Source organism: Tamandua tetradactyla, chromosome 15, assembly GCF_023851605.1.
Source record: "Tamandua tetradactyla isolate mTamTet1 chromosome 15, mTamTet1.pri, whole genome shotgun sequence".
Classification (NCBI taxonomy): Eukaryota; Metazoa; Chordata; class Mammalia; order Pilosa; family Myrmecophagidae; genus Tamandua; species Tamandua tetradactyla.
Window position 1 is genome coordinate 48,580,426 of NC_135341.1, and position 12,520 is coordinate 48,592,945.

Consider the following 12,520-nt stretch of genomic DNA (forward strand, 5'->3'; position numbering starts at 1 on the left):
ACTCCCCACCCAAGTTCATCTATAATTTGGTCTTCCATCGTAGGTGAGTCTTCATGAGGAGGCTGGGCTGGCTTAAACACTGGACTACTTGACAGTTACATTTCTCCTAAATCACCTGTGTGATTTAAGAAAGTGACTTCTCCTCTCTGAATCTCACCTTCATCATCTTTTAAAAAGAGTGTTGAGAAGACTAAATTATAGTGTTCGTAAAGCATTTAGGAGAGATACAGGCACACATTAAGTGGAAATTGTTATTTTCATTGTTCAGCATAATTGGTCAGTGAACTTGAATAATGTGAACTTTGTCTCTGTTTAATAGACAAATCTACAAGTGATACCACAAATCTCAGATTTTTAGTCTGCATCATTGTCACTGACTCTCCGTGCCCTGGCATGAACTTGCTAGGAGCTTATGGGGTCACATCTTGGTTCTCCTTGTCTACTCCCACATGCATAGAACTATACCCAGAGCTGTGACATGAAAGTATTATCATCCCCACTTTATGTACAAGAGAAAACGAGACATAAAGAGCCTAAGTGTCCAAGGTCACCCAGATAATAAGAGGAAGTCCAAGCCTTAAACTCTGATCTCTGACTCCAAATCTTATGGTTTCTCCATAGCTCTGGGCTGCCTTATCCCCAATAAGCAGGGAGCTGTGCAATGGATGACCTTCTCTGTTCTTGCTGCAGCCACTGTCTGCCAGGTTATGTGTGCCTCAAAACCTATGACAACCCGGACTTCAACTACACCAGCTTTGATTCCTTTGCTTGGGCTTTCCTCTCACTGTTCCGCCTCATGACACAAGATTCCTGGGAGCGCCTCTATCAGCAGGTATTGATCTGCATGTCTTCACAGAAGCTTGAATAGAGGTTGATGGCTCCATTATTCCTGGAGGAGCCTGAGAACTTTGGGGTCAATGGGCTAGGGGTACATGTGTCTGTTTTTACCCTTGCATTTGCAGATCCTGAGGACTTCTGGGAAAATCTATATGGTCTTCTTCGTGCTTGTTATCTTCCTGGGATCTTTTTATCTGGTCAACTTGATCTTGGCTGTGGTCACCATGGCATATGAGGAGCAGAGAAAGGCGACCATTGATGAAATTGAAGCAAAGGAGAAGAAATTACAGGAAACCCGTGAGATTATTCGGAAAGAGCAGGAGGTTTGTGCAGTAGGGGCAGAAGTTTGCATAGTCGGTTGCAGACTATAGAATCCTGGGCAGAAGTCTGGACCAGTCACTTAGATTAAGGTTATCAGCCTAGGGAGCTATAGAAAGATACAGCTTACTTCAGGGACCATCTTAGTCAGGTTTCCTCAGAGAACCTGTTTGAGGATTCTTGTATAAGTGATTTATTGAGGGAGTGCCCTCAGAAAAAGAATAAAGGAAACAATAAGAAGCAGGAGGTAGAACTATACAAGGATGTAGTCTTAGTTGGAGAGTACCTTCAACCTGATCCTATAGGGAGCTGCGGGGCATGATGTGTACCAAAGAATTAGTCTTAAGGCAAATGAGTCAGACTTTTGTATCTCCACATCAGTTAGTCATTGACTATAGTCGCTGACTATAGGGACAGGCAGACAAAGGAAATTCTCTGCAGAATGCTGCAGCTATGAGCTATTAGGAGCTAACACTCACAACAGCTGAGATCGGGAGCACTGACCTGGTAAGGGGGTTCTGAGTAGCACCAACAGGGTATAATACAGGTCCTGAATGTGGGCCATGACCAGAGGTGGATCTTCCTGCCATTGTACCAATCCCACCACCACCCAAGTCCTGGCCCTTGGCCTCTTCTGCTTCAAATGCCCCCACCCTTGTGACAGCCCACATCTGGGGGCACATGCTGATCAACCAGCTACTGTGAGGCTGCAGTTGCTGTTCTCTCTCAGGTGCTGGCAGCACTAGGAATTGATACAACCTCTCTTCACTCCCGTGATGGATCACCTTTGACCTCCAAAAATGCGAGTGAGAGAAGGCACAGAATGAAGTCAAGGATGTCAGAGGGCTCCACAGAAGAAAACAAATCACCCCAATCTGAGCCCTACAACCAGCGCAGGAAGGTAAGGGGCACAGATTTGTGCTCAAAAAGATTAACCACATTTTCGGCTGCCATGGAGTATGGGGGTGACATGGGAAAAGGTTTGAAGCAAGGAGACAGCTGAAGCACAGAGATTCGGAGGATGTTTTAATAATCCAGAAACCACCACAACAAATAGTAGCCTAAACTAGGACAAGGGGACTAGGGATGGGGAAAAGATGTGGATTTACAAAGACTTTCTGGGAAGAAATTAACAATACTGAGATTGTGAAATGTGTAAAAAAGAGAGAAAAGTCCAAACTAACTCCCAGGTTTCAGGATGGGGTAATTAGATGGATGAGTGACGCCAAGACATGAGTTCTAGAATAAGAATCCAAGTTTGTAAGGAAGGTGGTGAATTCAAATTGGAAAGCTGACCTTGAGGCATCTATGGACATCACGGGTCACCTTCCTTCTCACGCTCTGACAGGCAGTTCTGGAGCTGGGTGTGGTGCCCTGTCCATGGTTCTGAAATATTTGATAAGCTTTTTTCTAGCCTGACCCCTCATTTCCTAGTCCCAACTCTTACTTTTTGCTTTTCACAGGAAATCCCAGAACTTATTTCTGTGATGTGAACCAGTCTTAGTAATGGCAGCACAACCTCTTCAGATCCCACAGTAATTTTTCCCCATCAAAACCTTCTGCCTCCCACTCCAAGTTTCCCTATACTCACCAAGTTCCTCCCAACACCTCCCTGCTCCTTGAAAGTTTGTTTCCCTCAAATGCGCCTTTCACACAAGTCCAGGAGATAGTAGTCCCTTTTGTGGGAGGGTAGCTCTCATACTACTTATATGGGAGAGATAATCAATCCATGGCTATTTTTCAGACCTCCCCCCCACCCCCGCCTCACTTCCCTCTCAACCTCTTTTTCTGTATCCACCTGAGGATATTCTACTTTTTGAAATATACCTCACCCAGCCCAAGACTGATGTGTGCATACACACACAAAGGCACACTTACATGCACACTGGTCTCAGTGACACACTCACACTGGAGCCTTTATTGAAAACTATGCCCTTTCCTTCCCTGTTCTACCTCTTTTGAGCAGCATCTAGAATGCATAGGATATAGTTCAGAATATGTTTCAAAGGGAATTTGACTAGAACTCTGACAATTATAGGGTGGCATGAATCACAGCTTTGGTGGAAATGTCAATGAGACTCTGAATTGGGTTTTAATTCCCCCATTCAGTCAGCTCCACACAGCTTAGCACCTGGTTGTCCAATAATTGATGTATGTGTGCTTGTCTCTCTAGCTAGGCTTACCTTCAAAGGGAAGAAAAGGAGTTGTGTTTTATTCATTTAACTATGGTAGGCACTGGGTATGAATAGATGACTAAAACATGCTCCCTTTCCCTAAAGACCTCCATTTGGGTAGAAAGGGCAGACATGTAAACAGCAATGTAATAAATACTATAATAAAGATATGTACATGATGCTTTGGGCACAGAGGGGAAACAGCACTCTTCTGGGAACAGTGTTATATCAGGAAAGGCTCCATGGGGGAGGGGATGATGGATATGAATAGTAGAGTGAGTATGAGTTCCTTCAGTCTCTGAGGACTTGGAAGGGCTGAGGAGGAGTATATCTTGGCTGAGGGAAGAATATATATCTTCAAAGACAGGAAGGCTCAGTTTTGGTACTTCTTTAATGCTAACTAATTGGTTGAAGTCCACTCAAGAAGACATTCCCTTCCTCCTTTTCCAGGTGTGCTCATTTGATGAAAAGACCTTAGGCAGTTTTTAGATAGATCCATTTCCTGACAAGAGCAATAAGACAGGGGTCGAGGCTAAGACCTGGGAGAGGCACAGGTATTGTGCAGTACCCATAGGAGATTGGTTAGCCTTCTTGAATGACTATTTTAAAACAATCCTAATTTTTAGATCGGGAAGTCTAATTGGTTTTCCAAATTGGTTAATTTGGTAAGTTAGTTTTATCAAATTGGTTAACTCTTATATATTAATTGGTGGCCAAGGAGGCAGTGTCCATCAAATGTTGGACCAATATATTCTCTCATTTTCTTCATTGGTTTGCTTAGTACCCAAGTGTGAAAAATACAGTCTCCCTACCTTTAGGGAGTTTGCTCCCTTGAGTTTGCTAATTCGTCTCCTTTGCCACAAAAATGAGAAGGATTAGCAGATTTTTATGAGTTCCCTAGACCTTGGACATATATTCTAGGCAACGGACATTTTACTTATAATATCAGGTTTGAAATGATGATTGCCAAAAAGAATTGGGCAACAAATTATCAAGAAAAGAAACTCCAATTCGGTGGGATAAGGGAATATGTAAGAAGATCTCTAATTGGCAAGACGCCCCAATTTCAGTAGTTTAATAAGTAAAAGGAATTAAGGAAGGTGAAAGAATCCAACAGTGTTGTCAGAGTTTAGTAGAAAATACATGTTTGAATTTTAGAAATATAATATATGATCTGAGGGCAGAATTGATGGCTTGTCATGGTCAGGTTCTCATGGTAGTCCTGGGAACTAGCCAGGTTCATATACTAACTCCCTGGGGGCTCCTGAGCCTATAAAATAGCTCCTTTCTTTTGGCAACTATAAACCACACATTTCCCTCTTGGAAGATTTTGATGGGAAATGTTTATTGATTTGGAGGAATGGCATTGTTCTTCCAGGAAATTAGACTCCAACTCTTTCTTCAATTTCCCCATTGTTGACTACTCAAAACTTGCCTCAAGGGATCCTGGAAGCTCATCACATTATAAAGCTCTTGTCTCCTCCTTTGCAACACAAACTCTCACACCCATACAGGTTGGGGTTAATGAACTGTAGAACCTAATTTCCAGAAAATAAAGTGCACTCCTTCATTCAATAACTATTTACTAAGTGTGTCCCAGTACTGGTACGGCAAAGTACAGCCTCCTTAGGGCATGTGGTAAGGGAACTTAAGAGACAGCACTGTCCATTTCTATGGTCAAATGCTAAGACATAGTTGACCTATCCAGGTAACAAGCAGTCCTCTGGCATGTCCTTGGCCATGATGCCCTATTTGCTAATCTTAAGCACTGCATACTCTTTCATTTCTCCTGAACTTTTCCAAGGTTCTGTCTAGAATAGTCTTTTCCCTGTGCCCATCCTAGGTCTACTTAAATACCCCTTACATCTGGCATCTTTATTTAGCTCTTGGAAGGTCATGTGAATAAGGACAGGGGAATGAGAGTGGGTGGAGGAAGTATTGAGCTCCAGGTTTGCCTATAGGACCAGTTTCTAACCTGCTTTCTTCTTACCTAATCCTTTGGGGCAATGCTCAGTCTTTCTTAGGCCTCTCCTCTGGGATACGCCGGACAAGCCATGGCAGCATATTCCATTTCCGGACATCTGGCCAAGACGTCTCACTTCCTGACGGTGTCACAGATGATGGAGTCTTCTTTGGAGACCTTGAAAACCATAGGAGCTCCCTGCTGCTGGATGGAGGTGCTGGCCAGCATGTCTCCCTCCCTAGGGAGCCACTGCCTCAACCCTCCAATCCTGGCTCAGGGCAGGGAGAAGATGGACACCCCACGCTGCCCACTAGTGAGATTGCCCCTGGAACTATTGAAGTCTCGGTGAGTTAGTGAATGTTCCAGACTCTTGGACTAGCCTCCAGCTATAGGAAAACACTAATGGAAGCGTTCTTTAGGCAGCATTATGTCTAATACCTCCCAACCCCACCCCATTTTACAGACAGGGAAAGTGAGGCCCAGAGAAAGAGATTGGGTTTGACATAGGTTACCTAATGTCAAACAGATTTTCTGGTTTACTCTGCGAAGCAGTGATACAGATCGTTTTCCATATGACCCCATTTTTCTCTTTGGTATTTCCGTGTCCCGACTCACTGTCTGTGGCTTAGAGATAGGCCTAGTTGGTCGCCAGCTGAGTATGAAGAAAACTAAGAATCCTTCTTTTCCTGCATGTAGCTCTGCTCAAACTATTCTAGGCTTAGCAAATGAAACCCAGAGAAACTCTGGGAGGTGCCCAGGACAGATCTTAGCAGAAGTGAAGTATCCCTTAGTTTATTTATGGAAGAAATAACTTGCCAAAATGCACAAATGAGGCACCAGTGGTTAACTGGCCAACACTCATAATAGAATAATCACAGAGTGTAGTGGCAAACAGGGACTCCTCATTTTACTGGAAGCTATGATTTAATTTGAGTTCTCTCTCAAGTCCAGTAATGATGCTTGTAGTGCTTTTCATTCACCCTCTTTAGCTAGCCAGGGATACAGAGCAGTGTGCAAGAAGAGACCATTATATGGTACCACTGACAGATAAATCTTACAGAATTGCCTTGGATCAAACTCTGATTGGAGGCTATGTGATTCAGGGTCCCAGCAAGAAACAGATGAACCACTCCAATGGGCAACTGGAGAGAGTTTAATGAAGTCTTTTTAGAGGGAACTAACAAGGGACAGAAAGGAATCTAGAGACTAGCAACAATGGGAAGTTATTCCATGCCTAGGCTGAAGGGATGAGAGGCAGGACAAGAATCAGAACCCAGCAAAAGCTGTGGCTGCATAAGATAAACAGTCTGACAGCATTTATGACTGTAGGTGCAAGATCACGGACGCCATGTGACTATGGTCCAACAGGGAAGAAGTCAGTAGATAGGTACCCAGCCTCTCCTTCCATCCTCGGATCACCTATCTGTGCCTCCCATTCGCCAAACCTGTCCAGAACCAGAGGGTGAAAGTAATGCAGTTTGTACAGGTTACCATCTCCAGGCTCAGAATAGAGCAGAGAAGATGGAGAGCCAGTCACCAAGGTCGAACAAAATTGCCAACACGAAGTTCTAACATCAGAGTTTTCAGGGTTATCTGTGAGATATTTTAGTATTCTAGAAAATGTCTCATTCAAGAAACTTTGTCATGGGCCCCTCACCCTCATTTATGCATTACCAAAATTTCTTCCTCCCTAGATATTCTAATAAATATCTAATATTCTAGTTATTTATTCTTTCTAGTTAAGTTATTTGGCTAACACAAGAGTAACTCTTTAAGCTCTTCCATTTCACATAGACCTAGATTTCAGTCCCAGCTGTGCCATTTACCAACCAAGTCATTTTTATGAAGTCCCTTAAATTTTCCAGGCCTCCATGTCTCTTCTATAAAAAGTTTTCCAAATAGATGGAGGATTAAATAAAGTACCTACATTTATATACATGTGTCTGACAAACAACAATCAGTAGTAGCTACTAGTATCTTCAGTTTGAGTCCTCATGGTTGGAAACTTTCTCTAATGTCTTTATATTAATTAAATACCTACTGTATAGCTATGAACTTCATTTATGGTAGGTACTCAATAAATGTTTGATGGATTGGACCCTAAATAGTTTGTTCAGTGCTGAATCAGCCATTGTGGGCCTCAGACTCCCCAGGTCTAGGGTATGTATGTGGCTAGAGCCAGGACCCAGCATAGAAGAGAGTCTTCCAGTGGAGACTCAAAGAAGAAAGGGCCATACAAGAGGCATTTTTGAAATACTGTGTCTGGCAACTAACAACTGAATAATCAAAACATGCAAATGTTCCCTTCAGAAAGAAAGCCACTGTCTAGAAGGGACTTGGGTGCATATTGGGAAGGGAAATATCATTTGTTGGGAGGAAAATACATGATAGAGTAGAAAGTCTATGGAGAAGTCATATGCATTGCCCAGGGGAAGTTTAATGGTGACTGCCTGGCCCACTGCTCCTGCAGTTCCCCCCTTCCCTTTGTAGAAACCTCTAAGACACTTGAGGCAGCCCCATTCCCACTCTGGTGCTAAGATCCTGTACTCAGGTGGCTTTGGTGGATCCTGACTTCACTTCTTACAGCAAACAGGTGAGCTCTGGTTCCAACTCAATTGTGGGGCCTGTTCTTCATGCCTGAGCTCTCACTCCCTGTTTCTCCAAGCATCACTGCAGAGGATGATGAGAAGTTCACAACCATAGGGGACTGGCCAACAAGAAGTCAAAGGATCTGTTTTTGCCACAAGGACTTCCCACGGGCATAGTGTCTTGACTCTGTGTTTGTGTTACAGCAGGCATTCAACTCAGGACAGAAGAAGACTTTCTTGTCAGCAGAATATTTGAATGAACCTTTCCGAGTCCAAAGGGCAATGAGTGTTGTCAGTATCATGACCTCCATTCTCGAGGGTAAGTGCTACTCTTTGCAATGGCACTCATTTCTGGGGTGCTGGCATCCTAAATACTCCTCCTTCTTATGACCTAGACCCTACCCCCCTTCATCAAAAGGTTCATTTATGTTGATAATTTTTCAAAAACAAAAGAATACCAAGAATGGAATACCCTAGTTCAATCCTTGTTCGAATTCATACCTGGTCCTTATGTAATCACATAATTAGATATTTAAAAGTGATCTCATAGGTACTAGAGAATTTCATGTCATCACACAGATACACAAGAAAATCAGTGGACTTTCAATTTCTGTGTTTTAACTTAATTTCTGTTTTAAGGCCAAATTAAGGGCAAGTGTTGCAAGACTAATGTCAATCAATTTAAGGAGATCTTTGTCAATTCACAGCTCTGTCAATCAAGTGGGGACCCCCCTCAATCTCCGCAAGGATGCATCCAAGTTCCAGATGCTTACACAAAGTAAAGGGGTAGAGGGAGAGGGTGGCTAGGAATTGTGTCCGTCTGTCCACACAAGTTCCCATCTAACATGGACCACATAGAGGATGGTTGCAGTCTCCTCACCCTAAGCATGACTCTCTCCTAATTGAGACTTTATTTTGTCTCCAGGTATGGAGAAGGTAGCCCAAAAGAACAGAGATAATCTGTGCCTCACTTTTTAGGTGAGAGCCAGAAGTGGCAAGCCTTACAGAAAGGCCACATACCCTGACAAGGCCCAGAAACTGTAGAGTAGCAGTGGGTGATAAAGTGCCCAGGTAGGAGAGGCCTGAGAGAGTGCAACATGGCCCCAGAGTGATGGAAGAGTAGCTGGGGGATGGCCTGACCCACACTGAAGGCTATGGAAGGAGATGAGTGAAAGCCAGACCTGGACGGAGGCAAAGAAGCAACAGCTTCTACCCAAGACCAGATGGGAACTATGAGGATTCAAGTAAAATACATTTGGCAGTGACCAGGAACCAGCACCACCCTCCCCCAGCCTTGAGCCCCCAGAACTCAGACATGACCTCAGATGAAGAAGAGGTATCAGACACTGGATTAACCAAAAGAAAGTTCCCAGGATGGGGACTTGAGCTACAAATTGAGCTCAATTATGAAAAAAGTAAAACCTTAAGTTACAGTTCTTGCATATCTGAATTTGTGTTTTGAGAAATGTGTACCCATTCCAGTAACAGCAGTGTGTGCAGACTATTTTTTTTTCCTCACTAGCAATTATTTACTAATCACATTTCATTGTAACAGTGTCTGCACTCTTCACATTTTCCTGCTACATCGTATTTCACCATATTGCTATGCCGGCCAGAGGGGTTGCTTGGAAATCTTTTTTCTTACTAGTCCTCCAACAGCAAACATTAAATACAATGGCTTACTTTTTCTTTTATTCTGCATCACTGCCAAGCTTCCTCCTTCCCTCTTCTTTCATTTATGCGCTCATCCACAAACATTTTTTGAGCACCTGCTATGTCTTCCATAGTTCCAGGTGCTGGCGATTCAGTGGTGAACAAGAAGTACATCTGCTTTCATTGAGTCCACATATGGGGGGTGGGGGTGGGGGTGGGGGTGGTGGATGGGGAGGGTAAACACAATTAGATATCCAGGTAGTGAGGCAGTGATAAATAAGGGAAAAGATGGAAAAGGGGATTTGGGGGGGAGGAATTCTTTTAGATAAGGTAGCTATGGAAGGCCATTCTCTGTAAGTCCAGAAGTCTGAATGGAGTAAGGGAATCAGCCTTAGGGGGAGAGAATTCCAGACAGATTAACGACAGATGCAATATATTTTGCAAGAATGAGACAGAAATGAACAAAATGTGGGCCCTACACACACCTCAATTTGATTAAGACCAACACACGTCTTGGGGTGGATGAGAGAGGCAACAGAGGGTAGCAGTTAAGAACACAGGTTCTAGAGCCCGCCTACCTGTGTGTGAGGCTGGCTCTGTCACTGCTGGTAAGCTGTGTGACCTTTGGGTCCACCAATTGCCCTATGCTTCAGTTTTCTCATCTGTATAATAGTGGAAATGTATTTATTTTGTAGCATCTCATGAGGATTAAGCGAATTAAAATAAGCAAAGTGCTCATAATCAATACGCAACGGTTGTTGGCTATTATTATTCACTAGACTGTAAATTCCATAGGGGCAGAGATGTGTCTGTATTGCTTACTGCCAGATCTTCAGTACCTAGTAGAGCAGTGCATGACCCATAGTAAGCGCTCAACAAATTGTTGAATGAATGGTGAATAAATATGTTCCACAAAATTGATCTTTAGAGGAAGAATGCTAATTTATAAAGACATGAACCGACGGACAGGAAGAGAATAAGGAATGGTCAGATATCTTGGGGAAGGGCACACTTCCTGCCAAGGAAGATAATGTGGGAGAAGAGTAGGAAAGGCAGGAAAAACGATGACATTTTTAAGAGAATCTGGACAAAGTCTTCCTTAAGTTACATCAAAGAGTAGTTATCAGCCCAGTGTGATCTTCTCTGCTTGAACATTTCATCCACGACTCCTGTGGAATGCATGAAAGGTGCTGGATGCTGTCAAAATCATGAAAGGATTTACAAAGGCCCCCTCTTTGGAAGTTATCATACCTGAGAAAGTTTGGTCTGAATCAGTAAGAGCTTTGCAATTCACTGAGCTCAGGGTGTGTGAACCATTGATGCTTGCCATTCAACCTGAGACTTGGCAATTGCCCAGACCAGGAGACCAGAAGCAGGAGCACAGCAGTGAGCACAAGCGAGTCTCTGCCTTCATGCTTAGGGAGAGACAGACGAGAACAAGCTGTTATTGGGTGTCATGAAGGAGAAGTGCAGTGTGCTAAGGGAAATTTGGTATGTTTAGCCTGGGGTCAGGGAAGTATTCCAGACATAAAGGACAGAAAAGGCCCTGAAGTAGAGAGAATATAACATTTGAAGAAAGGAGAAATTCTAATACAGTTGGAGCATAGAAAGCAAGGAGGAGAGGGAATCAAAATAAGGCTAGAGAGATGGGCTTGGGCCAAGTTCACAGAACCTCATAGACCATTTTAAGGATCTTGGACTTCATCCTAAAAACAGTACGGCACAATTAAAAGATTGAAGGCAGGGGAGCTACTTTAGAAAGGTTACTCTGAATACTTGTGGCGAATGGAATTAAGAGGGGAAAGTTGTTGGCATGGAAACCATTTAGGAGAAAACCGGGTAATAGATGTCCGTGCCTGGACTCTGGGATAGTGGCAGCAAGCATGATGGGAAATGGAAAAATTTTAGCACTATCTAAGGGGCATATGATTCAGGATTTGATGATGCACATGGTTCTGGCTTGAGTGACTGAAGGGATGCTGGTTCAGCTACTTGTAAAGAAAACATTTTAGGTGCAGCAGGGGACTTCACAAAGGAAGAGTTAGAAGGGAAGATAATGAGTTCAGACTGGGATATGTTGGGTTTCAGGTGCCCTTGGGACATCCAGGAAAGGATGTCCAGTAGGCAGTTGGCTTTATGATAAATGGATCTAGAACTTAGAAGATGAGAGTGAACTAGAGATACATATTTGAAGGCAGGGTGAATATAGATGACTATTGAGAAATTAGAAAAGTAGACATGATCATATAAGAGAAGGCCCAGCCAGGGTCCTAAGAAAGTGCAATGTTTAGTGGTTGTACAGAAGAGAAAGAACCAGCAGAGGAGGCTGAGAAGGGATGCCTAAAAATAGGAGACCCAGGAGAATATGATGCGCAGCCAACAGTCTGAAATCCTTCAGGAAGAATAGAAAGGTCAAGAATCAAGGCTATGGAGAGTTGAAGCCTGAAAAGGAGCCAGTGGTTTTAGTGACATGGAAGTCTTGGGCAATCTGAGCAAGAGAGGACAGACAGGATGGCAGAGTGGGCAGAAGCCATATTAGAGGGAGCTGAAGAATGAATGAAAGGTGAAGAAATGGATATATTGTATATAAACAACCCTTTCAAGAAGTCTGACTGTGAAGGGGAGGATTTAATAAAATGTCACGAGGGAAGAGGTGGAGTTGAAGGAAGATATTTGCTGTTGTCATTGTTGTTTATTTTGTTTTGTTTTGAGCATATTTACATGCTAATTGGGAGGATCTGGGTGAATGGGAGAGGAAAGAGAAGTAATATTCAACATCCCTGAGGTGGCAGGGGAAGGTGCACGAGTAGAGGCATGGACCATTAGTAGAAGGAGGGACACCTCTTTAAATAGAACCAGTGGAAAGAAGGAAAGTTCTTTCTGGATTAGCTCTTTGCAGGAGATTCTCTGTGAGAGGGGCCAGGGTCATGTTCCAAGCTGGAAATGTGTGATTCTTTTAGCCTCTGTATCTTCCCAGCCAACAAAGA

General features: G+C 43.4%; 1 protein-coding gene across 1 annotated transcript in view; it reads left to right on the top strand.

Annotated features, from left to right (window-relative positions):
* SCN10A (sodium voltage-gated channel alpha subunit 10) overlaps positions 1-12,520 on the top strand; it is a 133,572-nt gene that overhangs the window by 28,672 nt on the left and 92,380 nt on the right. Inside the window, 5 exon segments of the mRNA XM_077128630.1 lie at positions 691-832; positions 963-1,160; positions 1,886-2,056; positions 5,344-5,637; positions 8,088-8,199. Of these exon segments, the coding sequence (XP_076984745.1) occupies positions 691-832; positions 963-1,160; positions 1,886-2,056; positions 5,344-5,637; positions 8,088-8,199 (917 nt within the window).